The 21,830-nt window shown below is 33.9% G+C and overlaps 2 protein-coding genes across 2 annotated transcripts; both read left to right on the top strand.

Moving 5' to 3' along the window:
* The first annotated feature begins 279 nt into the window (after positions 1-279).
* LOC147403086 (importin subunit alpha-1-like) lies at positions 280-7,344 on the top strand. The gene is made up of 12 exons (XM_086438535.1): positions 280-437; positions 551-790; positions 1,027-1,123; positions 1,215-1,306; positions 1,411-1,542; positions 2,229-2,414; positions 2,724-2,887; positions 2,980-3,058; positions 5,038-5,166; positions 5,489-5,616; positions 5,728-6,105; positions 6,792-7,344. The coding sequence occupies exons 2-11, from the start codon at positions 581-583 to the stop codon at positions 6,101-6,103; spliced, it is 1,593 nt and encodes a 530-aa protein (XP_086294661.1). The 5' UTR covers positions 280-437; positions 551-580; the 3' UTR covers positions 6,104-6,105; positions 6,792-7,344.
* An 8,337-nt stretch (positions 7,345-15,681) lies between these two features.
* On the top strand, positions 15,682-17,153 carry LOC147403085 (GATA transcription factor 15-like). The gene is made up of 3 exons (XM_086438534.1): positions 15,682-16,153; positions 16,265-16,360; positions 16,625-17,153. Exons 1-3 carry the CDS (start codon positions 16,133-16,135, stop codon positions 16,889-16,891), a joined length of 384 nt encoding a protein of 127 aa, XP_086294660.1. The 5' UTR covers positions 15,682-16,132; the 3' UTR covers positions 16,892-17,153.
* Positions 17,154-21,830: the final 4,677 nt, after the last annotated feature.

The following is a 21,830-nucleotide window of genomic DNA, read 5'->3' as shown; positions in this document are numbered from 1 at the left end:
GGTCTACTAAACGACAAAACTGGGTCAACTCGTTTTTCCATTTTTTTCCCTCCCTTTATTTCAAAATTTCAGTGGCAGAACTCGTAATATCTTTAAAACGAGATCCTGTTTCACTTTGTTACACTGTCAACTGTTCAACGAAAATCTATGGACTTATCAGGAGTCCAAGACAACGAGCGTTTGAGATGCGAAGAGAACCAATGCTCACATTTTGTTAGAATCCCTAGGAAATATATTCACTTCGCTGCTATTCGTCGGATACGGAGTGTCCAACCACGCACACACTAGAATTTTCCATATTTGTTCTTCCTACTCCAAGTGCCCAAACCCTCCTTCGTTTTCGTCCTCTCGCCTTCGAAAACACGCTCCACTCTCTCGTCTCTAACAGAGAAGAAACCCTAACCCTCCCCCTTCGTTTCCTCCCTCATTCGTTCGAGGTCTCTCTCTATCTATATCCATCTCTCTCGCTCTCGCCTCTCTCTCTCTCTCTCTCTCTCTCGGGTTTCACTTCGAATTCAGTGTCATTTGATCTGGTTTCGATCTTTTGCAGTGTGTTTAGGGTTTCTTCGATCAAGCAACCATGTCGCTTAGACCGAACGCGAGAACTGAAGCTCGTCGTAACAGATACAAGGTCGCAGTCGATGCCGAAGAGGGACGAAGAAGAAGAGAAGATAACATGGTTGAGATCCGTAAGAACAGAAGAGAAGAAAGTTTGCTGAAGAAGAGAAGAGAAGGTATGCAAGCTCAGCAATTCCCAACCTCAATACAGGCTTCTAATGTCGAGAAAAAGGTACTTTCGAGCTTTGATTGATTTCCCTAAAATTAATAGTTCGATCTGATTAATTTGTAATTCTAGTCTATCTGTTAATTTGGAATTTTAGGGCTTTAGTCTTTATCTAGGACTAGGGTTAGGGTTTGTAGTCTGCTCGATCTGTTTGATATGTTAGAATTCCATTTATTTCCTGCATCCTTAGAGATCCAATTTTGAATTTGTTTTTTTTTGTTTTGTTTTGTTTTTAATTTCAGTTAGAAAGTCTTCCTTCTATGGTTGCTGGGGTTTGGTCGGAGGACGGAAATCTGCAGCTGGAGGCGACTACACAGTTTAGAAAACTACTATCAATAGGTATTATTTGGGTTTTTAGGGTTTTTGGCTGATACCCACTTTGATATGATTGATATGCGTTTTACTTTTTACTGTAAAATTCTTTCACCAGAACGTAGTCCTCCGATCGAGGAAGTTATTCAATCCGGTGTTGTTCCTCGCTTCGTCGAGTTTCTTGTGAGGGTGGACTTTCCACAGCTTCAGGTTTGATAAGATACCCATTTAGCATTCTGAAATGGATCTTATAATATATTCTTGTTTGATAATCATATCTAATATAATTTCCATAATTTTGAAAATTTGAATAGTTCGAGGCAGCTTGGGCTCTCACTAATATTGCTTCTGGAACGTCGGAGAACACGAAGGTTGTAATTGATCATGGGGCGGTCCCCATCTTTGTGAAACTTCTGAGTTCTCCTAGTGACGATGTTCGAGAACAGGTATTTATAATTAACCTAGTTCTTATATTTATATTTATAGTAATTTAATTTTCTAGTTTACATAGTCGCCAAGTTGGCGTTTGGGGATGAGTTGGAAAGGGAAAAATTGGAAAAAGATGGTAAAATCGAGAGATTCAAGATAGGGTTAAGACCATGTAGTTGTTATTATCAGGTGTTGTTCTCATATTATATGATCAAGTACCATGTTAAATTACACACCAAACCCCACATTAAATTACAAGAAGTAACTACAGGTCTACAATACAATTAAGTTTATATTGTTCAAAATGCAAAAAAGATGACAATCATGAGTGCAAGTTAAGATTCATTAATTGATCAAAATCAAAGTCATCTTCATTTGTATCCCCATTATCTAACAATTCATTGGTAAAATGATCACTATCATCTTTATCAAGGTCATCTTCTCTTACTAGCGTGTCAAGGTCTTTGTTTTTCTTTTAATCACAAAGTCTGTGATTTAATTGTGATGTTAGTAAGGGTTGAGACATAATGAATTCACAATTCAATCGGTGAAGGAAGATGGTACAATTTATTCCGATTTTTTCAATTAGTCACAGATTTTGGTGACTGGTTGTCCAGATGCAATGTCAAATAACTGTCTGTTGATCTATTACCTGCAATCTTGTGAAATACTTTACTGATGGATTCGTATTTTAAATCTGTAGGCTGTTTGGGCACTTGGGAATGTTGCTGGCGATTCCCCAAGATGCCGAGATCTCGTCCTCAGCCATGGGGCCTTACTTCCATTGCTTGGGCAGTTGAATGAGCATGCCAAGCTTTCTATGCTAAGAAATGCCACCTGGACTCTGTCAAATTTCTGCAGAGGAAAACCTCAGCCTCCTTTTGAGCAGGTTGGATTCTTATTATGCATTGTGATCCAAAGCGGTGTCCCGTTCCTATAGCAATGTATGGTGTTTACGTGGCACATTTTAATTGGAGAATAAATACATCGGGCCATGTGCAATGTAGAAAACGGCTTGGTTAGGAGCCCAACGTATTTTAAACCCCAACAAAAATGTGACACGTAGACACCATTCCAAGTCTACAGGTATGGGACACCTTACCCGATCCTGATTCTTAGGTTAAATGGTAGGGTGGATTGATGCATTTTGTTGTCGTTAGTCATTCAAATCTTATGGTTTCTTGAATTCCTTGGTCAGACAAAGCCTGCACTTCCTGCTCTTGAGCGTCTTATTTACTCAAATGACGAGGAAGTCTTGACTGATGCATGCTGGGCACTCTCATATCTATCCGATGGTACAAATGACAAAATCCAAGCAGTTATTGAAGCGGGTGTATGCCCTCGGCTTGTCGAGCTTCTGCTGTGAGTAATGGACTTATTTCGATTTGTTTATATATTCAAATTTTCTGTTTTGTAGAAATTGAAAATCTTCATCCCTTATCTATTTTTCTCAGTCACACATCACCTTCGGTGCTCATTCCTGCCCTTCGCACAGTTGGAAATATTGTGACTGGAGATGATATCCAGACTCAGGTATTGAATACTTCGAAGCATCTGCAATTTCATAGCCTCTCTCTCTCTCTCTCTCTCTCTTCATCCTCCTTGTCTTTATAGTTGTAAAACAACTTCTATTCTTGTTTCTCCCTCCAATAATATTCTTTGTTTCGAGCACATTTCCATTGCATCACTTTTCTTGTATTGTTAATTATATTAGTGCAATTATGTCTATATTGGATTAAGGGGGATCTTATCCAATGCTTTTATTTTCATTTTTGAATTGAAATTTATAATGCTACATGAAAAGGCATAATTTTTTACTTGTTGGTATGAACTTGATGGATGTAAATTGAATTGGTATATGGTATGAATTTTAAACAACTGTCGTGAATTCATGTAATAAAATATATTTGAGCATCTACTCATATGGGAAATCATTTATATACATGTGACCTATCTTCTTTGTCATCTGTTTACTTTTGTCGCTTCTACTTTGTACATGTGAGACGTAATGATTGTCTCTCCATTTCAATTAGGAGAATTGGAGAAACCATGATGTTAATCACCTAGTGTTTTTCAATGCTAATGCATGAGGCTTTATGAGCGTACATTTTTAAATGGATAAATAATTATCTATCCAAACAAACAAAAAGAAAGATTCCAATAAAAGAGAAAATCTCAAAATAAAACAGGAATTGTGACAAACTTCACAATTCCACATTCCATATCTAAATCCAAATTTTGAATCCTTTAAGTAAAAGTAAAATTGAACCACTTCAATAGTTTTATGGTTCAATCTTTCCACATTTTAAATCCCTCAAACAAAAAGCTTCACGGAGTGGAACAACCACTCTTAACCAACACACACACATGCTAAGACTAGAAGAAGTAGAGGAGTAGGCTTGACATAGAAAGAACTAGAAATAAGGAAGAAACATAAAAGGGTGAAAGAAGAAGAGAAAAGAAGGGCCAGAGTTGCAAATCTACTAGGGCTGTACAGATTATGATTAAATGAAAAGGTGAAACATGTATAATTAAGGATCTCTAGGTAAATTGAATATTATTTTAGAGGAAAATATATAATTATATTATGTAATTATTATTGATGGTGGATAAGGTCTTTGTTTACTTGTAGGTTATTAGTGGTGAGAGTGTTGCCGCATCCATAGTGGGGCCATTCAGTTGTACTTTATGCTAATTAATGTCATGTTTCTCCAGGGAGGGAGTGCATGGACCAAATAAAAGAAAATCTTAGGTCTTGCCCTGCGAGACCGTCGTTTCTTGTTAAAAACGACCACCATCAGAACATACGTCCTTATACCACTGTTTGGCGCCATGGCCACCAAATAAATGCCAATTATCAAAATGTGCAAGTAAAACTTTCCTTAACTAATTAAAGCTTTATACCTAAAAATAAAAATAAAGGGACAATTATCAGCCTCGGGAGATATTGTGGGCTTCAAATTTGATCTTCATTATTTATTTTTTCTCTTTCCATGGGGTGCTTGTTTGTTTTGGGCTATGCAGTGTGCACTATCTTGTGATAGGGTATAATTGTATACTGTCCATGCTGTTGAATTTTTATTGGGTTTGCAGATAATTGGACTTAAGGTCCCTTTCTAAGCAATTTTCTTTATAAAACAACTTTTTGCTCTTTCTGTTAATTACTGAAAAATAAAATTTTGTTGTTTGTGTTTTAAATTATTTTGGATTGTGAAAGAGGGTTTAATTCATCCCTCGTATTCTAATTTAATAAGTTATTATATTAATGTTTTCTTTTACTTGTCCTATATTTCTTTCCTTACTTATATTTAAATTTTTTTGGGTTTAATTATAGTTAAAATATTTTATTATGATACATGTGCATGGGTATGTTTGGCATTTTGATCTTCTCAAGGGCACCATGTCAAGTGCACACTCACATCTGCATGTCCTCTGATATGTTTTCAATATTCACCATATTGTTCTTCCTTCTCTTGGCTAATGTTTCAACATTCCTTTATCCCTCCCTCCAGTACATTATTGACGGCCAAGCCCTTCAATGCCTTTTGAACCTCTTGACACACAATCACAAGAAGAGCATCAAGAAGGAAGCTTGCTGGACCATCTCAAACATTACTGCAGGGAACAAAGATCAGATACAGGTGTGAAGATTTTCTTCTCTTCATGAAATATCTTGTCTGCATGGTTATTAAATTTTGTGATCAGGGATTGGCTCTGTGTTCATGTTCTGTCAATCTGGCTTCAAATTAGCTGGCATCTCTTACCTGTCAAAACCCTTGAATTGGACGGTGGACCTTGAGAATTAATTGAAGCAGCCTCATCTTATTTTTTTTGTTCCCATATCTTTCATATTGGGAAAATTTATAGAATTATATATTTTTTTCTTGTCCCATAGTCTTCCTATTGTGAATCCATTGTCACGAGTGATGCTAGAACTTACTTTTTTTTTTATAAATTATACAGGCTGTAATTGCAGCTGATATCATTGTCCCTCTTGTCCATTTGCTTCAATCTGCCGAGTTTGATGTCAAGAAAGAGGCTGCATGGGCAATCTCAAATGCCACTTCCGGTGGTACCCCGGAACAAATTAAGTATGTTGCCTACTCATTTTTCTTTCCCCCCCCCTCTCCCTTCTTATCCGTCTTTGATTTCCTTTCTTAAGTGTTTAAATTTCTATGCTTGATTATTCTTTTGGATTACAGGTACCTTGTGAGCCAGGGTTGTATCAAGCCATTGTGTGATCTCCTTGTTTGCCCAGATCCGAGGATTGTTACAGTTTGTTTAGAAGGGCTTGAGAACATTTTGAAGGTTGGGGAACTTGAGAAGAACTTGGGGAACACTGGTGATGTGAATCTCTATGCACAATTTATTGATGACGTTGAGGGGTTGGAGAAGATTGAAAACCTACAAAGTCATGACAACAACGAGATCTATGAGAAGGCTGTAAAGATTCTTGAGACGTATTGGTTGAACGATGATGATGATGAGTCATTGCAACCTGGTGATGCCACCCAATCTGGATTTCACTTTGGAGGGAATGAACTTCCTGTTCCTTCTGGTGGATTCAACTTTAGCTGAAGGTAAGCAAACTCTCATCTCCATGGTTTAAAATATTGTGTCGGAGGAATGCTTTGGTCAAGGAAAAAAGCCAATACTGTATCAACCGATACATTCCTTCACTTTCTGATTCAATGATTCAATCTGATGCATTCCTGAAACATTCAATTTTGAGGTTCAATATTTCGTTTTTTGTTTCAGCCTATTTTAATACGTCTGAATTGATACATTCCGATTATTTTCGAACCATGCTCATCGCCACATCTACTGTCATTATTTAATGCTTGTGTCAGTTTCTAGTTTTTTGCAGTGGTGCCCAGTTTTCTTTGATATCCACTATGAAGATTTTCGCCACTGTTGGTTTATTCCACCACATTTAGGAGAATCCATTCCAGACTTGTCAAGCTAGAAATTTTAAGACATTAGTAGCACTGGAGGTGTTGACTTTGTCAGTCTTAGAATCCATGATACATCTGCTAATACTTGTCTTGGCACGCTATTTAGGAGAGTCTCATACCTCACTTGTCTTAGATTGGGTCTCTTGGGTCTAAGAGCTTTGGATTAGGTCTCATCTCTCTGCCGTGCTGACTTATGTAGCACTTGCGTAGAAGATGTTTTGACAGAGCAGGATTTAAATTGCATATGAACCTTAAGTGGACATCAAAATACAACTCTTATTATATCTTGATTGGTGTGCTTGCAATTGCAGGCTTTTGATTAAATGGCGGTGGAAGGGAGCAAAGACCGTATTGGGGGTGATGGATGTATATCTCACTGTGTCAGGACGTTGTGTCTTTGGGTGCTGTTTGGTCCAGTCAGGTGGTTTAAGAAGTGTCTAATCGATGTAGGGTCCAATGGTGGTGTAGTGTCTTACTGTGGTCTAATAAAAAAAGACAGGTTTGGGGTTTAAAGGAGAGACATTATGTGAACTGGGTTATATGGTCACTACAGTCTTGTTCTCTCAACCAGAATGTGCTGGGAAGATGGAACATGGGTCCAGAAAAGCAGCATCATCCAGGTTCGTTTATTCAATTTTAGTTCCGGTTGCTTGTCTTGGTAGCCCAAGAGAAGAGTTATCTTTTTCGTGTCAGTTTTTTTGTTATTGTTTTTCCAATTTTCAATCTCCCGTAAGATGCCATTTTTGAAGGAAAAAAATGTGGTTTTCATTCTACGGAGAATGCTAATCAAACCATTGAATGAGGAAAGATTTTTACTGTTTTTAGTGTAAAAGCACCCTTGATCTTTATTGTTTTTGTGGTTCATCCCAGCTTCTCACTTTTGTTTAGGGTTCTTGTATTGCTTCGACTGCCCTGTTGTTGCTTATTAATTTCTCTATGACATAAAGAGAACACTGAGGCAGATCAGATTGGTTTTAATACAAAACTCTTCATTAAGTGTTTAATCTCTTTCATGAAATCTCTAAAATGGATACACTTCCCAAACATGTTTTGTAAATAATGTACAAATGCATCTATCACCCACTTTTCATTGATAGTACTGTGCTTTTAAGCACTACCGTACAGCCGAGCATTTGGTGAGAGTGAGCGAGAGTTTACGATATAGTTTATAAATATGTTGAATATTTCAGATTAAATTTTAAAATTTTAAAGTTTAGGGCTTTATTTATTTTTAATTTCAAAACAACCACTTTATAGATTGGTGATTAGTGAGAAATTTTCAAATTGATCCAGTGCAGTTGCTAGTTTACTCATTGAGTTTTATCAACAAAATATCAAGAAATGTGATGGTTATGAACGTATGTTTGTTCAATTGGATTGTGAAGTAAAAAATCATTAAAAAAAAAAGTAAAAAAGAAAGAAGAAAGAACAATGGTTTTCTGACTACCCAATAACTTAAACGTAGGCCATTTGCCTCGGGAAACGTAGGAATTTCTTTTCTGCTGTTTCTTGAGCCACATGATTTGGGGTTTTGTGATGACGGCGTAGGTGGAGTATGTCAGAGGGGAGTCGTTGGATTATCATGTCACAAAATCGTAGATCATTCGAATTGGGGTACACAAGGAAAAGATTGATGGTTTTATGTATCCCGAGGCAAATGATCCATCATTTTCATGGGAGCGGATCATCTGTTACACATTTTTTTTTCGTTTTCCGTAGTCGATTTCAGTGGTTGAGAGAACGCCAGGTCACCCAGACACCATCATTTAAACTTTAGAGTTAAACCGTTCCTTTTGATTGCATTTCATGGACTTGAAGAGAAAAAGAGAGCTGCTATTGCCACACCAACTTATTAAAAGTGATGCTAACCGCACTCGCCGCTTTTGGCAAATTCCCTTTTCTCTCTCCCGTCTATAGTTTGAAAAAAAAAAAAACAAACAAACTTTCACTTTTGATCATCTTGTGATATTCAAAAATACGAGCCGATGCAATGGAATTGTAGAGGATAAAATTATATGAATTAAATTTTCTTTTTAAATAATTATTTTTTATTATTTTATTTTATTTTTAAATTTGAGGTTTCACCCCTTTTTCATTAAGTTTGATAAATAATTAATTAATTTTTTTTTTAAAGTTGGAATACAAATATTTTTATGAAATCTAAAATATTATATTGTATATAAATAGTGGATAAGAGAAGTTTTCTCTATTAATGATGTCATTGCATAAAAAAACGTCGTCAAGTTAACATTTATCATTTATTTTTTACTATGATCACACATGTTGGGATGATGCTCTTGGTAAAAGTTGGTATGGCAATAGAATCTCTATAAAAAAAAATAAAAAAAAAATCTTTTGTTAGGTTTAAAATCTGATTTGAGCAGTGGTCTCTGATCAGGTACCAACGTGTCACTCTCTTCAGTTTTCACCCCCATGAAGAGTGATGCGGGGATCTATAGGAGAAAAGTATAATAGAGGATCCGCTCCCGCAACTAAACTTTTTTATATGATCTCTGAGAAACTTAAAAGAAGAACAATTGTAGACTTGATTTCATTTAGTCGAGGAGAGGACAGCTTTTTGAGGTTTTTTTTGGTTCCTTTCTTCTCTTGTGAATGGAGAGAGAAAGACAGACAGAGAGAGAGAGATTTAAAAAAAAAAAAAAAGAAAGATTGCAGTTTGACCATGATTTCCATAGTTTTTTTTTACCTTTTGGGATTAAAAAAAAGACAACAACAACTAAGAGGATTGAAGAAACCATCATAATTTAATTATTATTGCAGGATGAACATTACCATCTTCTCTACTTCAGATCTGTTAACATCTTCTGTTCTGTTTTGATCAAAGTGGTCATAGAGAGAGAGAGGTGGGTAGGGTTTTGGATTCGGTGGTCCTTTTTTGGGTCTCTTATGAGGGTTTTGTCTGATTAGAAAGACACAATATCGGCACCATGGAGATTTCTGTACCGCAGAAATATCTAGCCGGATTTTTGTCTTCTATATCAAAGGATTTTTCCCTTGCTCCTTGGTATTATTGATCCTGTACTCCACGATGTGGATTCACTATCCTAAGCCAATTGAGGTTTCTACACATTTGTCAGATATATATGTATATATATATAGGGACGGTTCAGCAGCCCTAAAGTTTGCCAAGTTTGGTGCCAAACATTTTTCAAAATATGGGTTAGAAGTTTTTGAATGAGCTGATTTTTTATGAGGATGATCTTTATGATGAGGATCATCCTCACAAAAAATCAGCCTATTCCAAAACTTCTAACCCCATCAAAAATGATTTACAAAAAATGTTTGACACCAAATTTGACAAACTTTATGACTGCCGAACCACTCCCATATATATATATATATGGGAAATGTTCAGCACCCTAAGTTTTACCACACACTTTAACAAACGTTTTTTGTCTTACATGGGTTAGAAGTTTTGGAATGGGCTGATTTTTGGTGAGGATGATCTCTATGATTAGAAGATCATCATCCCCAAAATTCAGCCCATTCCGAAATGTTTAGCCCCATGTTTACAAGTTGAAAAATCGTGGACCGTCCATTTTTTATAAATCATTTTTGATGGGGTTAGAAGTTTTGGAATGAGCTGATTTTTGGTGAGGATGATCTCCTCACCATAGAGATCATCCTCACCAAAAATCAGCCCATTCCGAAACTTCTAACCCATGTAGGACAAAACGCGTTTGTTAAAGTGTGTGGTAAAACTTAGGGTGCCGAACGGGACCCTATATATATAGGGTCCCGTTCGGCACCCTAAGTTTTACCACACACTTTAACAAACGCGTTTTGTCCTACATGGGTTAGAAGTTTCGGAATGGGTTGATTTTTGGTGAGGAGATCATCCTCACCAAAAATCAGCTCATTCCAAAACTTCTAACCCCATCAAAAATGATTTATAAAAAATGGACGGTCCACGATTTTTCAACTTGTAAACATGGGGCTAAACATTTCGGAATGGGCTGAATTTTGGGGATGATTATCTTCTAATCATAGAGATCATCCTCACCAAAAATCAGCCCATTCCAAAACTTCTAACCCATGTAGGACAAAAAACGTTTGTTAAAGTGTGAGGTAAAACTTAGGGTGCTGAACATTTCCCATATATATATAGGGAAATGTTTAGCATCCTAAGTTTTACCACACACTTTAACAAACGTTTTTTGTCCTACATTGGTTAGAAGTTTTGGAATGGGCTGATTTTTGGTGAGGATGATCTCTATGATTAGAAGATCATCCTCCCCAAAAATTAGCCCATTCCGAAATGTTTAGCCCCATGTTTACACGTTGAAAAATTGTGGACCGTCCATTTTTTGTAAACCATTTTTTATGGGGTTAGAAGTTTTGGAATGAGCTGATTTTTGGTGAGGATGATCTCCTCATCATAGAGATCATCCTCACCAAAAATCAGTCCATTCCAAAACTTCTAACCCATGTAAGACAAAACACGTTTGTTAAAGTGTGTGGTAAAGCTTAGGGTGCTGAACGGGACCCATATATATATATATATTTATTAAGGCTAATACCCATATGAATATTTGGACCACTATATTTATATCTACATGATTTATTTTTTTATTTAATTATAACATTTTTCTTGGACATAGAACATAACTACATACTGACCTGATCATCTAGTCGAAGATGCACTAAGATCTTGAGCCCAAAACATCATTGCAAATCAAGTTGGATTTTAGAGTGAAGCCCACAAAAGAAGAAAGTGTGTTTAGTTAGATGTCCTGAATTAAGGACCATGTATGACAGATCGTCCCCATTATAGAACCATAGATCATTTGCCTCGGGATGTGCAAAATCATAAAAAAAAAAAATATTATATATCCCGATGCAAATGATCTAAAGTTCTTTGATGGGGGTGTGTATCAGAGGAGGGCGTTGTATTATCACGACTCTACCCAAACACTACTTAAAATATCAATATGGTAAAGACTAATGATAAAATTGACTCGAAATTCACTTGCTTGACGTGGCATATGCATAGAACCAATAGATCTTTTTTGTTTCATAATCTAAAGAAAAAGATCTATAGTTCTTTGCACATGCCATGTCAAGCAAGTGAAGTTTGATTATGTTTATCACAACTCTATGGTAAAAAGAGGATGGCTGTCTCCCGCTTTGTCTCAAACTTTATTTTCCTTGTTTGACGGGACCACGTTCAATTTTATTTTATTTTCTTGTCTTTCTTTTCTTAAACTACCTCCTAACTTCATTACCTTTACTCCTCCCTTTTTAAGATTACCTTTTCACTTCTAGTAATCAATAATATACTTCACGGTGTCGATGGGTATTCAATTGTACCCGAAATAGATTAGTCAGTTTTGAGTCTATCATTATGGACACAATCATTTTTGGATCTAATTCTAGGTAACAATCTTAAGGATTTGATAAGAATCGAGTCTCCTTCAGGTACCCAATGCGTATCCGATGTGTACTCGGCAACTAAATTTATAATAATATTAGTAGTTTAATTAAATACTAATAAAGAAATGTCTTGGTCTAAATGTATTTGAAATAAAAATATAAAACCTTTAATTTTCATCTTTTATCTACATGAGCTCTCATTCATTTTTCACATTATCTTAAAATTTCAATAACAAATAAATGTTCCATTTCAAAAGTTTGATCTTCTTGAAGAATCCATTGTTAGTCTTAGTATCAATTGATAAATTACAAATTAAATTGTTACATTTATAATAATTATCTATTTTATCAAATATTCATCTCCAGTTTTTTTTTCCCCTCTCATTTGAAAATATATTATCTATCTTAATGGCTCCTCGACAGGTACCTGATGGGTATCAAGAATTTCATACCTGGAATCAAAACTAATAAAAAACGAAATCGAGATTTTACTTAGGTTGTGGTTCTAGGTATACATAGAATTGACCCATTGACACCTCTAAATAGATCTCTCCAAGTTTAGTCTTTCTACTTCTCCTAACCTATTTTTCTTCTTTTTTTTCCATCTTCTCCTTTTTGTTTTTTCTCTTCTACTTCAATTTTTATAATAGTTCTCAAACTTCATTATTTCTCCTCTTCTACCTCTGTATACCTTAAGAGGGAATTATTATTATTATTATTTTTTCACATTAGACTCCTCAGTGCTTGCAACCTTGAGCATGCAAGGGTATTTTTGTAAATTTAAAATACCATTCAATACACGTGGATACATGTGATTGGTGGATCCCAGATTTCTATAATCTCTTTGGGCAATTTTTTTTTTACTTAATAGGATCCCTAGCATTAGCAAACTCTAGTTTTACATTATGTAGTATGACATTTTAAGTTTTAGGAAGAAATGATTTGATATGACATATCTCCATCAAAGTAACTCTGGAGTTGATGCGCAACCCAAATTGCATTTTCTTGAGATACATATTTATACCCTCGAGGAAAATTGAAGGTTCTCTGCACGCACAAAACTACTTCTAAGTCACTATAGCAAAGCTCCTATATTTTTGGCCACCGCACACTCAGTCACAAAACAGCTCTTCGTCTTCCATCCATATATCATAAAGATTTGTCTTCTTCTTTGGCTCCAAATCCAAATCAACCTTACAAATATATGTTGGTTTATCACTTTTCATTCATCAACTTGGATTGGATTATAGATGGAAACATAGAAAATCTCATCTTTCTAGTTGTGGCTTTACGTTTGCTACTTGTGTCCAAGAATACCACTCATTGCTTATGATCCATGTTTGTTTCTTCAACGTCTAACTTATTTATCTTCTTATCCCTATTGTTTAATAAATTAATTATTATTATTATTATTTAAAATAATTATTTAAATATAATTAATTAATGGAAAATTTGTAAAAAGGCAAATATCTTAGATGGATGATAATATGTGTTTTTATTAAGATACATATGAAAATTTTATTTATAATAAAATATTTAATAATTAATGACAAAGTAACATACAATTACAATCCTTTTTTTCATCAGTCATTGACAATCCAAGTAGGGGTGTCGATGGGTACCCATTTAACCAGAACCGAAAACCCCAGTATTGGATCCCTTTTTATTAGAATCGATTAGAATCGGGTATAAAATGGAACCGAACTGATAAGAACCGAAATCGAAATCGAAATCAAACCGTGGGTACGTACCCGAAACCGATTAATTTTTTCATTTATCTTCATATTATAGAAGATTTAAAGTATTTTTTATTTTAAAATAAATGCATGTTATATACAATTCTTCAATTTTTTGTAGAAATTATCAATTGAAGCTTAAAATGAGTTATTCTTATAAAAATTTATTACTTTTGAAAAAAATCAGTAATTTGTATCTTTAGTTTAACAAATTATAATTAAGTTAATAATTTTGTTGATACTATGTTAATTTTTTGAAGGAAATTTTTTGTCATAATGATTTAAAATACTTTTTTTTTTCATTCGATTCTTGAGAACTGGAATCGATGGGTACCCATGATTTTTGATGGTTCTAGTTTCTTTTATTTTGGAACTAGACCTGGAACTGACAAGAACCAGAATCGAATTAATATTAATAGTTATGATTCTAAATTTCTTAGAAACCGAACCGGAGCCAACCCATTGACACCCCTAAGCCCAAGTATATCATATATGATGAGAATATTGGGTCAGTTTTATTGATTAAAAGTCATTAATCAAGTTAACAACTAACATAAAAAATTATGCGACCTCATAACATGAATTTTAATCATAAATTTTGAAACAGAGTCTGATTGCAGTGATGATGATGACGATGATCGACGATCTTGATCTTTGACTCTCATTTTGGATCATCCAATAAAAAAGGCACACTTGGAAGATTTTGCCAACTAAAGGTAAAAAGCATTATAAGATGAGTGTAACCTTTGATCATCAATTCTTTTTGAAAACCAAAAGATTAATGGTCAAGAAAGGTGCTTGTACTGACTATATATTACCATCATTTGATTGGTTTGACTTCAGAAAGATCATCTAAAGTAACTGAGTTCTCTGGACCAATTAAATTTCTTAATATTCACATAGTGTGCCCACTTTTCCCCTAATCTTTTTTATTAGAATTGTTATAATACCACACCGTTAAATTATGAACACACCCCAAACTTATAATATAATCACTACATATCAACCAATTATAAAATCAATTTTTTTTATGAGTTTGTGTTTAAGTGGGAGTCCTTATGTTCTAATTAATTTCGTTGCTAGTTTTTTAGTTGTTACCTAACTCTTATATGTTGGTAGGTTATCTCAACCAAACCTTTATGTTTCTCTCTTTTTAATATAATTCAATTTATTTATAATTTTTTTTAAAATTACACTTTAAATAAAATTATTAACTTTAATGTTAAATAATCACACCATTCATTTAAAGTTGAAAGTTTTGAAGAAAATCTGCCCAGTTTGGTGAAAATTAGAGAAACCCCCTATTTTCAGATAAATGATATTTCCTAGACTTCGATCTTTCATGAAAGACTGACATAAAATAATTGAGAAATCCTTGTATGCAATCTTTGTTAAAAACCCCTTGATTTTAATAAAGTTGATATTGGCACCCAAACTTTTACTTATTACACCGTAATTAAAAATAAAGAAAATAAGTGATTAGTTAAGCATAAGTAAAAGTTAGAGAGCCAATAGAAGTTCTCTCGTTTAATTTTTTTCTTTCTAGATTTCTATTTTTGGGGTTTGAGACTTGATATAAATCTAATCATAACTATAAACAATCGTTGAAATTGTTTGTACGAGTGTTATAATGTTGAGATTATAATTTGAACAAAACTTTTGAAATATTTGAAGAGTACTTTTTAATATTTAATTTGGATCTAAAATAATTTAAGAAATTGGAATGTAATAAGTAAAAGTTCAGGTGCGAATAGCAGTTCTCAATAATAATTAAGTTTCTCTTAAAAAAAAAAAAACACCCTTAATGTAATTCATCATCTCCAAATCTAAGGTGTACAATTTTTGTTCACCACATTATGGTGGAGAATGGATACACTATATCTTTCCTCCCTTTGAAAAAAAATAAGCAAATGATGCGAGGGATCAAAATTTCTTTAAAGCGAGAGAGATATGGCGCCATTTGGTATTTTGGCGGGTGATTTGTGGGGATCAAAATTTAGATTCAAGGGTAGTTTGGTCATTTAACAACCTTAGGGCTAGGGTTTCGTGTCCATCAATTTAGATTTCCTCTCTTTGTTATATTTTAAGGGGTTTGATGAGCCCCAGAAAGCATTCTATAACTCTCTTTATCTGTCGGTTCTTATTTCTTTCTCTCTCTAGCTCTTCATGTCGGTTACCCAAATTCGTTAACACTGTACCTCTCCCCTCTTCTCTCTCTCTTGATCTGATCAGTCTCTTTGTAGCTCCGATTTAGTAATCTTGTTTTTGTTTTGGGTTCTGCCTCAGATCTCTTTGTTAATGCAAGTTCTTGTTTAACCAGAATTTTGTTAGATCTCCTCTCTCTCTTTGAATCATACTTGGCTCGGTTTTTCTCTCTTTTCGTCTAAAGTGAACTTCTTGAGAAATGATTGAGGGTTTTCAGAGTAAATCAAGGGTTGTTTGCATCTTAAATAGCTCACTAGTTCAACCTCACTTCAACTAGTGATCTGGGTTTCTTTTAGATCTTCAATAGAAGTGTAGAAATGATGGATCTGAGTGAAAAAGTGAGTGATCATGAGCTCCTTTTAATGCTTTTTTTGTTGGGTGATCGATCTATCAATCAGTGTTTTTCATTCAAAGAAATCTCACCATTTGATCTTCTTTTTCTAATACAGGGATCAGGATCTGAAGATAATAATGGCAAGAAGAGTTGTTCTGATTGCCAGACTACCAAAACCCCTCTATGGAGAGGTGGTCCAGCTGGACCTAAGGTGAAGTTCAGAACCCATTTTATTTACTTCTGATTTTGATCTTGATATTTGATTAATGGGTTTTGTTCTGATTTTGATCTTGATGTCTGGTTTCTTCTGATTTCGATCTTGATCTCTGATCAATGGGTTTTGTTCTGTTTTTTATCTTGATGTTTGGATTTCATCTTATTTTGATCTTGATGTCTGATCAGTGGGTTTTGTTCTGATTTTGACCTTGATGTCTGGGTTTCTTCTGATTTTGATCTTGATGTCTCTGATTTTCAGTCTCTATGTAATGCTTGTGGGATCAAATACAGAAAGAAGAGGAGAGCTGTATTGGGTCTGAACAAAGGAGAAACAGAGGAGAAGAAGAAAGGGAGGAGAAGTAATCTTAACAAGAAGATTGGTATGTCATCTAAGATGAGATTACTGGCTTTGGGTAGAGAAGTATTTTTGCAGAGATCGGCCATGGAGAAACAGAGGAAGTTAGGAGAAGAAGAACAGGCGGCCGTACTATTGATGGCTCTCTCATGTGGATCTTTTTATGCTTAAAAGAATACCTTCTATTGGCTTTTGGTCATTTTCCTTTGGTACCCTTTTTTGCTGTTTTTGGGAGGTTATTAAGGGGAAGTTGAAGAGACCAGAAAGTAAAGAATGGGAAACAAGTCCTTTTTTTTTTACTAACTTGTATTCGTTTTGTTTTGTTAATTTTGTGGTGTTTCTAAGAAATGATCAATCATCTATCAAGGGAACACTATGTCACCTTTGTAATGTTTTAATGTTATATTGGAATATAAGTGGAATTTTTTATTTACTTTCTAAATTATTTACAAATCTTATATTGTGATTGTTTAGTATAGTTTAGAAAATGTAATTTGAGTTTGGGTTTTTTTTGCAAGATTTTTTAGGGTTTGTTCAAATTCTAGTGATTTGCCTACAAACTGTGTTTCTTGCAACCCAAGCATGTAGATGTGTCAATGGGTGCCTATTTAATATATAATGTATTGAATATTTAATGGAAAACTATAGTACCTGGGATCCCTTTTTATTCGATCTTAATTTTCAATGATTCCAGTTCAAATTCTATTAATTTAAAAACTGGATTTGATAGGAATTGGAAGAGGGAATATAATTGATATGGTTCCCCTAGGAACGTATAGTTGAAACTGACCTATTGCCGGATTATTATATACAAAAATTAAGAGTTTTTATTAACACACTTTCACTTACGACCGATTAGTTTTCAAATAGTTTTGATGTCTCGTGTCATCTACGAATGAGATGAGTTGTTTTGGATAATTTTTCAATATATTTGAATCATCTCGTTCAGTAATGAGACAAATGAATCATGATTTTAAATCTGATCCGATATGTTTAACTTGTTGATAAACGAAACTGAGGCATATTGGATGAGTTGTCTTGACGTCAGACAAGATTTAAAGCTATGCTTAGGGCTTGTAGGTTGACTAAGATGATTGGAAAAGGATGTACCACGTATTAGAAGGAGATAAGGAATTGTTTAACCTAAGTAAACCCCTCGAATAGAGTTCGTTGGGACCCCTCTTTTGAATTTTTTTCGCTTAGGGTTGGTTAAAAGTAAGTTTTGATGGCCTAGTGCCTCAACAAACACAAAAATCTGTGCTAAGCTGATGACATTAGGCCATTTGTATTGAAAATAGTAAGTGTTAAGCGGAGAAAATCATGGAAGAAAATTTCTTTGCGGTTTAACTTCTTGGATTTTAACTCTATTTCATATTTCAATACAGGATGTCATGCCATTTGGTCATGAGATTAGTATGGATTTTTGTTTATAGCAAATTCTTCACTTGGAAATTATGATGAATGCTCCCAAATGCAGCGTTCCATAGATAACATTCTAAACAACGTTTTGTCTTATATAATAAAAAAGTTTTGGAATGAACTGATTTTTTATGAGGATGATCTCTATGGTAAGGAGATCATCCCCATTAAAATCAGCCGATTCTAAAATTCTAATCTAACTATGAAAAGTAGTTACAAAACTCAAGGTTAAAATGAACAGTTCACAAATTTTCAACTTGTAAATTGGGACTAGCAATTTCAGAATGGGTTGACTTTTTACAAGGATGATCCCCTCACCATAGAGATCTTCCTCACAAAAAATCAGTCCATTCCGAAACTTTTTGCCCATATAAGACAAAACAGTTGTCTAGAATATTATCTAGAATGTTGTCTACGGATCCCAACCCTATATATATGGGTACCTGCAAGATTAGATTTTTTCTTCTTCATGGATTTAGAACGGTAGAGTACTAGAAAGGAAACACATATATTCACATGGTACTAGATTCAAGTCCCAGGTAGTCTGGTATGCTAGCGAAGCCAGAATCGAACTAATAGGATCTAGAACCGATGTATATCTACAATTTGTCGAGGATTGTATGATTCGGGAAAAAAGAAAGAGCTTTTATTTTATAACAATGTGGATATCAAATTCCTGACAAATCAATCTTTTTAAGAAAAATACTTTCCTTATTGATGAAAGGTTCCTTGATCACATGACCTAAGAAATTTGAAGAAAAAAAAAATGATATTTTTCATCATTGAATTTTAATTTTAAATTATGAAGTTTGGTGATCATTTATTTTCAACACCTTGGATCAAGCTGCATTTTTTTTTTTTAATCTGAGTTTTTTAATGACAAGTAGAGGGTTGTGGCCTTGTTAGCAATTCATAATAAGGCAAAAATTCGAATTCTATTCGATTTTGGATTGCAAAAATCCAGTCTAAAATTCGATAAATGAAAAATATGCAGCATAAGCTTCATACATGTATTATCCGTTTCATTTAAAAAATTCGGCCATATGATAGTGATAGTGAAGGTGATGGTAATAATGATGGTGGTGATAATGAGGACATAGACGTTATTGTTATATTAATTTTTAAAAGAAGACAAAAGTCAAGGGACAAATCATCAATTGGAAAAATTAAGACGTAATCTCAAATAAATATAGAGGGACGTCATTTTTTTAACGATAAAAATGACATTTGTCATGTAAAAAGGTGGATTCCTCCAAAATTTTGAAGCATGGCCGCTTCAAAGTCGACTTATGTTACACGTCACAACTTACAAGTGTACACTTTGCAACATACAACAAGTTATAGTAGCATTTTTTTTTTTCACTAAGTTTTATAAAAATTCGTAACGCATTTTATTCTGTTCAAACTTAAAATCCGTGAATTATTCCGAATAATTCAATGATCTGGAGAATAATAATTTCTTTAAAAAAAATGAATTTTTTTATGAATTTTCAAGAATTAAACGTGAGATTGCAAACAAGGGCATGTGGTGTTGGATTAATTGACAATGTGGGCCCAACAACCCTTAGTAAGATTTGAAATCTTAGTAATTTAGACAGGCTAGTCTGACTAAACTTTTTATGCCAATTATAAGTCCACTTAAGAATCAAAATTTATAGGAATTGGTACTTTCTTAACAAACAAGAACCAATCCATTGAACTTGTAAGTTACCATGAGCCCTCGCTTTGCCCCACTGTAATGTTGTTCCTATCTATAGGTCTGCGACTGGCCTCGGCCTAAATCCCAGCGCACAATGGGCTGGACTTGATATGAAAACTAAGCCCAAATATATATTTTTATGTTAGACTGGGCTTTTTTATTTTGTTTCAAGTGTTGAACTTGGCCTTGTATGCAGATCCATCAAGCCATACAATTTAGCCCATTTATTGCGCCCTCCCCCCATTGTTCTTTGTTACAACCTCTTTTAGGTTGGAGATTTCTCTCTCCATTTCATATTTTTCTTTAATGAGTTGGGATCGTTGTTCGTAACATTTCATGTTTTACTTGAAGGTATATTTTTAGGAAATCCATCTTATTCACGACAACCATTGTTCTCACATACTTTTCCTTGTCTTGGGGTTTTATCAGGTTGTTTAAACAACTCTTCATCATAGATTAAAGTTCCATGTGAAACTACTTCATTGTAGGGGGTTACTAATTCTCTCTCTCTTTTAATTATCAAATTCAATCATAAGGGAAAAAGGTAATTTTGTTTTATAATTCGCTCAAGCTTTGAACAATGTATGGACAACAAATCAGATAAGATTTATTTATTTATTTTGTTTTGTTTTGAAAAAGTTTAAAAAATCTTTTTTCATTTTCTTATTCTCTTTTTCATTCTTTCCACATCCCTCACAAAAGAGTGGCAATGGGTTAGATCGTGTCCTGTTGAGGTAAGGCTATTATGAAAATTTACCAAATCCAAATCCAACCCATTTAATAATTGTGTCAAAAATATAAATTCAAACATGACCCATTTATCAAATAGGTTACTTGACCTGATCCATGTAACATGTTTAATAAAATTCTAATTTTAATTGACAAAAAAAAAAAAAAAACATTTCCACCACCAAAAATAAAATACCATTATTGAAAATAAAGTCACACAACCATAAACCAATGAATCATTCAAGAGTGACCTCAACATTGTACCTCATATCACACTTTCTTGACGTGGAAGTGTGTAAGAACCACAAATTCATTGCCACATACCAAACACACGAGTATGACAGGTCCCTCATAAATGCCCAAAGCGCTACGTGCCTAACATTTGAAGTAAAAAATATATGAGATTTGAAAAATAACAGAAAAAAAAAAGGAACAAAAATTACATTTAAGAAAATCATTCTTTCAAGAAATTAAAACAACATATTGGTAGAAGTTATTCTCGTAAAATTCTAAGAAGATTATTCAAAGAGCAAGATATGACAAGTTGTAAAATCTTTTGGGTTGTATAGAAAAAGAATAGAGAAGGACACCTATTAATTGATTACATATGTTTGGTTCAATACTTTTTAGAAGCAAAATAAGATGGTTATTAAGAGAGATGGATTTAACAAATTGTAAAACCTTACTAAAATCTTTTGGCTTGTGTAGTTAAAAAGGAATAAGAAGGAAACTTATTAATTGACTACACTTATTTGGATAAATTATTGTTAGAAGTAAAAGAAGATGGTTATTAATTGAGAAGAATTTGACAAATTGTAAAATCTTACCATAATCTTTTGGTATGTTTGGTAATAAATACAAAAGGAAATTGATTAACTATGCATGTTTGTTGTAAATTATAGAGATATTTACAAGTAGTAAAATCTTACCAAATCTTGTGAGATTAAATGTCACATGTAATTCACCCTAAATTATATTAAAACAAAATAAGAAGGTTATTAATGAAAAATGATTCTACAAGTAGTAAAATCTTACTAAATCTTGTGACATTAAATGTCATATATATATTACCTCAAAATACTAATAAATTTTTAATGACTAACTTTTCTATATAAATCTCCTGATTGTAGCATGAAACATGATATATGGCATGCTTAAGATTGTAGTCTCTTTTAGGATGGAGTCTCCTGTTTCTTTGTCCATCTTGTATTTCTTTAGTTACGATCGATCGTTGTTCGTGGCATTTCATGTTAATTGTTATTA

This window comes from Akebia trifoliata, chromosome 4 (assembly GCF_017979445.1).
Source record: "Akebia trifoliata isolate Shusen 1 chromosome 4, ASM1797944v1, whole genome shotgun sequence".
In the NCBI taxonomy this organism is placed as follows: domain Eukaryota; kingdom Viridiplantae; phylum Streptophyta; class Magnoliopsida; order Ranunculales; family Lardizabalaceae; genus Akebia; species Akebia trifoliata.
This window is presented reverse-complemented; position numbering and strand designations above follow the sequence as displayed.

Bases quoted from the DNA above. Each gene is read 5' to 3' on its own strand.
- LOC147403086 (XM_086438535.1), top strand. From the start codon at position 581: ATGTCGCTTAGACCGAACGCGAGAACTGAAGCTCGTCGTAACAGATAC. The intron at 791-1,026 runs GTACTTTCGAGC...TTTTAATTTCAG, and splicing joins CTTCTAATGTCGAGAAAAAG to TTAGAAAGTCTTCCTTCTAT. The intron at 1,307-1,410 runs GTTTGATAAGAT...AAATTTGAATAG, and splicing joins TGGACTTTCCACAGCTTCAG to TTCGAGGCAGCTTGGGCTCT.
- LOC147403085 (XM_086438534.1), top strand. From the start codon at position 16,133: ATGATGGATCTGAGTGAAAAA. The intron at 16,154-16,264 runs GTGAGTGATCAT...TTTCTAATACAG, and splicing joins TGATGGATCTGAGTGAAAAA to GGATCAGGATCTGAAGATAA. The intron at 16,361-16,624 runs GTGAAGTTCAGA...TCTGATTTTCAG, and splicing joins GTGGTCCAGCTGGACCTAAG to TCTCTATGTAATGCTTGTGG.